Source organism: Silurus meridionalis, chromosome 24 (assembly GCF_014805685.1).
Source record: "Silurus meridionalis isolate SWU-2019-XX chromosome 24, ASM1480568v1, whole genome shotgun sequence".
NCBI lineage: Eukaryota > Metazoa > Chordata > Actinopteri > Siluriformes > Siluridae > Silurus > Silurus meridionalis.
The window spans coordinates 2,857,697-2,862,819 of NC_060907.1; the positions used below are offsets into that span (position 1 = coordinate 2,857,697).

At 40.7% G+C, this 5,123-nt stretch overlaps 1 protein-coding gene across 2 annotated transcripts in view; it reads left to right on the top strand.

The window, feature by feature from the left end:
- The window catches only part of dennd1c (DENN domain containing 1C), a 14,339-nt gene extending 9,722 nt beyond the window's left edge, over nt 1-4,617 (top strand). Inside the window, exons 18-22 of one of the 2 annotated variants that reach the window (XM_046837963.1) lie at nt 393-434; nt 950-1,069; nt 1,985-2,073; nt 2,981-3,173; nt 3,347-4,617. In XM_046837963.1, coding sequence (XP_046693919.1) covers nt 393-434; nt 950-1,069; nt 1,985-2,073; nt 2,981-3,173; nt 3,347-4,264 — 1,362 coding nt within the window. In that variant the 3' untranslated portion in view covers nt 4,265-4,617. The remainder of the gene's footprint in view (nt 1-392; nt 435-949; nt 1,070-1,984; nt 2,074-2,980; nt 3,174-3,346) is intronic. The other variant, XM_046837964.1, reaches the window with a different exon arrangement.
- Nucleotides 4,618-5,123: the final 506 nt, after the last annotated feature.

Genomic DNA, 5,123 nt, shown 5'->3' on the forward strand with positions numbered 1-5,123 from the left:
ACATTACAACACAACTTTAAATGAGCATTAGAACCTAAAACAGGGTGTGTACAACAAAGCGTGGGATTGTATAGTGGAGTCACGATGAGTAAAGAAGGTGTGGCCTAACCCTGGTACGCCCAGTGAAGGAGGTGTGGCCTAACCCTGGCACACCCAGTGAAGGAGGTGTGGCCTCTATGCCTCTTAGTCTTAGTGAAGGAGGTGTACTAACATTAAATTACATTATATGTCAATAATAAAAAAAAATGTATCAAAACCATAAAAAATGATCAATTTATTTATTTGTTCATTTGTTTGTCTTTCCAACATCAGTTCATCGATTCTTTAGCTTTTCATCAACTCTGAACGATTGAAACAAGCCATTGATCAGATTAATTTCTCTCTCGTTTCAGGCCACATGCCATAACAAGTTCAAGAATCTTATTTCAACAAAGGTGAGACCTTTACAAACACTATGTGGTTCTTCACCAAACCGCACAAAGCAGTTGAAGCGCAACTGCATAGGATGTCTTTAGATACAATAGAATGAGATTTCCCTAGAAGAACTACACCACCAAAACGTGTTCCAGCATGACGATGCCCCAAAAATCCAGCTCCATGAAGATCATGGGTTGGAGAGAAAGATCTCCAGCTATAGATCTCTGACATCAACCTTATCGAACATCTTTAGACTGTAACGCATCAACTTTGTGTCTGAAAGAATCCACAAATGTCCACGAGCACACTCCAAAATCTAGTAAAACATCTTCCCAGAAGAGTGGAGGTTATTATAGGAGGAAATAGAGACTGAATGTGGAATGGGATGTTTAGAAAGAAGAACATAACAACCTTATGGTCACGTGTCCACAAACACTTGTCCATGTGGTGCAAATGTGAGAGAGAGAAGAGAAATAAAACAGAAACAGCTTGTAAAAGAACATGAATTAATCATAGCTGGTATTTGGGTTAGGAGCAGAAACAGGCTCACACACTCCAGCGAGGAGGGTCCGTGTGCGGCACACATTCGTACCGTGTCAACAAATCAGACTGCCTTCAGAACAGATTACCCATCACACAGCATTTTGGGAAGGTGAGTCCCCCCCCCACACACACACACACACAAATGAAAGTCAGTAGGAGTAAGACAGAGTACATGTGTGTGAATGAGAGGGAGGACAGTGGAGGGGTGCGGTTGCAGGGAGAAGAGGTGGAGAAGGTGGAGGAGTTCAGGTACCTGGGGTCAACAGTGCAAAGTAATGGAGAGTGTGTTAGAGAAGTGAAGAAAAGAGTGCAGGCAGGGTGGAGTGGGTGGAGAAGAGTGACAGGAGTGATTTGTGATAGAAGAGTATCTGTGAGAGTGAAAGGGAAAGTTTATAGGACTGTGGTGAGACCTGAGATGTTGTCTGGTTTAGAGACAGTGGCATTGAGTAAAAGACAGGAGGTGGAGCTGGAGGTAGCAGAGCTGAAGATGTTGAGATGTTCGTTGCGAGTGATGAGGATGAACAGGATTAGAAATGTTTGTAAAAGTTTATTAGAGGGACAGCGCATGGAGGACGTTTTGGAGACAAGGTGAGGGAGGTGAGATTGAGATGGTTTGGACATGTGCAGAGGAGGGACATGGGGTATATCAGTAGGAGAATGCTGAGGATGGAGACACCAGGAAGGAGGAAAAGAGGAAAACCAATGAGAAGGTTCATGGATGTGGTGAGACATGCAGGTGGTTGCGGTAAAAGAGGTAGATGTTGATGAGAGGTATGGAGATGGATGAGCCGCTGTGGCGCCCCCTAATGGTAGCAGCCGAAAAAAGAAGAAGAAAATTCAAAAAAAGTTTTAAGATATTTTAGTTGATTTTGAGACATGATGCATTTTTGTTTTTGGTGCATTGGTATATGTATAATACTGTAGGATAGAAAACAGATTCTCAATGTGTGAATTTGGGTTCAAATATTAAATCTGAAGACAAAATGTTGTTGATTAAATATATTATTGCTGTTGATTTCTCCAGTCCAGACCTCGCAGACCCACTCGCAAACTGTCTGGCGTGCAGGGGGACGAACCGCTACAAGACTCCATCAGCACCTGGGGAGAAGAGAGGTGGGTCTGCACACACACACACACACACACACACACACACACACTTTTATTTTAATTTTAGAGGACTCAGTACAGATTTACTGTCCTCTAAAAAAAATTTAACATACAGCCATTATTGTGTAAAACAGCTGGCAACACACGCATCCGGCAATTAAAACCGTCCGTGTGGAAACATAGAAAAAGTTCTGTTTGGTGTCTTGATGATTCACGTCATTCAAAATACCAGAATTACTTTAAAACGTTTACAAGTATATTTTGTCTTCATGCTTTACGTTGCGTTCGGTTTCACAAATAAACATACAACTGCATAACGCATCAATATTTGTCCATGTCAATGTTGATTAGAGTATTAAACAGTTGAAAAGTATTAATTTAAGGTACATTTAGATTCATTACCTCATGACAATCATGCGATTAATAGCGATTAAGTATTTTAATTACTTGACAGCCATAACACATATAGTTTATTTTACACTTAAAATAATAGAGTTTGAAACCAATCCTTCCTCAGAATAAAAATATTGGAATAATTTTAGACATTACAAGGTCACTCATACTGGTATTTAGTCGCAGGACAATATTTGAATAAAATTAAATTTTTTCCAGGTTCTAGTTTTTTGCTTCTTATGTCACTGGATTTCTTTGGCTGTGCTTACTTTTTATTAAGAAAATGTTTATAAAAATGTTAATTTACGGTTTTCTGGAAGGAGTCTAGTGTCAGCACTTTATAACAGCTAGAGGTAAAGCTGGAACTTTAATATTTTCTTAAATATTCAAGAGTTTCCGATGCTTGGAGAACATTTATAGCTGCTATAACACCGTTAAGAACAAGAACTACCTTGATTCTCCAATAACTACCTTGATTAGCAATAGCAGTATCATCAACTGGGTTGAATTTTGTCTGCAGTCATGTAGAGTTGACTTCTGAAGACCTCGGTGAAGATGGAGAACTCGCCATGATGCCTAACCTTGAGGAGATGGACCTGCTAGGGGAGATCTTTGACACTTTGAACACCCAGAGCTCCACAGAGCCAGGACTTTTGTACAGCACACGCAGTCTTGATATCTTCACCTCTGACTGCACTGAATTCATCAGCAGAGTGAGGAGACACACACACACAAACACACACTCACACACACACACACACACACACACACACACACACACACACACACACTCAACACACAATTGCAACTTTCAGTCAACATTCATTCCAGCAAAAAAATAAATAAATAAACTTTTATTTAAATAATTTACCCATATGTGTTTCAGAGGAGCTTGGCCACACCCAGTCAGGAGAGCTTGAGTCTTTCCATTGGAAACAACGGCAGTCTGATGAGCTGGGAGGAGGAGCATGAAGAGGTTCTGGATAATAAGGAGGATGAGAAGGAGGAGTCTGAGCAGCCAGGTGATGAACCAAAGACAGATATAAGAGATGGAGTCTCGGAGGGGGGCGTTACGTCAGCGAAGGAGGAGCCATGTGTGAATCTTGAAAAATTAGTTGAGGATTTTGTAGATTTAAGGCAAGAGCTTGAAGAGGAGTTGAACAGTAACTGTAAAGAAACTAGAACATCTTCCCGACAAGATGAGGAGGATGAGGAGGAATCTAGCAGGTCATCAGGAGACATTCAAAGTGAAACCAGAGATGTTCAGGAGGTAACTAGCACCATGCCAAGTGAAAATCCAGAGCAATCCTTGAGATCCATTCCAGATAATGCAGATGACAGTAGTGGCGCTCAGGAGATACAAGCAAATGAGGCAACAAACAAAACACAGAATGCAGAACACCATGATCTAACTCAGAACAACAACAAACTAGGAAATCTACATAAAAACATTCATGAGGAACATGCTGAGGAACACCTGAATTCAGCTAATAAAGATGAAGAACAAGAAAACTGCATGGACCATTCAGCTCCTAAAGTGCTTTCCAAAATGGCCCTGTTCCAGGTCAAAGCCTACCAGCCCAAGGACTCTCCTGAGACTGTAAAGCCCAGCTACAGCAACAAAATCATTGATACACCTCTAAAGATCTCGCCAAGAGGTCCTGGAGCCCTTCGGATCACTGCAAGAACAGATGACTCGTCTATCAAATCTCCGACCACGTCCACTTTATCAGATCCAGCTACAGAGGATGAAGATCTACCACCACCTAAAGTGTCAGAACTCAAAAAAAGATTTGAGCAGTGATGGACTGGAGGAAGAACATCATGGCCACGCCCACGCTCGCTCCACAGCACTAGGTGGAGAGAGCACAGGGATGAAAAAAAGTTCAGATGTCTAGTTTACTCAAAGCAAACCAGACTTTTAATGAGTGACTTATAAAAGCGAGCTCCATGAAGTTCTCACTCAAATGCTGCAGTGCACAAGATCCTGCTCCTACAACCTGCTTCCAAAAGTACATTTTGGCAAACAATTTTAAATACATTTTATAGACTTTACAGTAGTTTCTTCCTCCAACACAGTGTATTGAAAGTAAAAGAGGTTCAAGTAAAATCTTAAATAGAAGCCATTTTTTTAATAAATAAAAGTTCTGTACAGCACCATGTTCTTTCCTACTTCAGGTTGAAGATAATAAAGCATGACGTTGGTAAGTATCAGGTCAAGAATTGTAAACAAAAAAAAAAGTCAGAAAGGAAAGTCTTTGGTTTTGGTCACCCATCTGTTAGGTCTTGTATTATGTGGAGGTGAAGAATATCCCATGGTCAAGTTTACCTCACACTTAGCTGTGGTTTATCACCAAATACCATGGTCACTTTCCTGCATCGACAAGTTAAAGACATCAGTGATGTTGACACAATTGACTGACATCATTTTTATCTAACATTCTGCTGCGCCACAGATAAAACTAGTGGCAGAAGATTACATTCATTTACATGAAATTCTGCTGTTGTTAAGACCTGGTGCTTTTTTTCAGCTTATCTATCATTTGAATGTCGTCTCCTCCAGTTCTTATTTCAAAAGAAATAAATCACCGTATTCACCATATAAGTTCCACCACATGCGAAACTCCTCCGTGGAGCTCATGAGGAAATGTGTATGTGGAAAT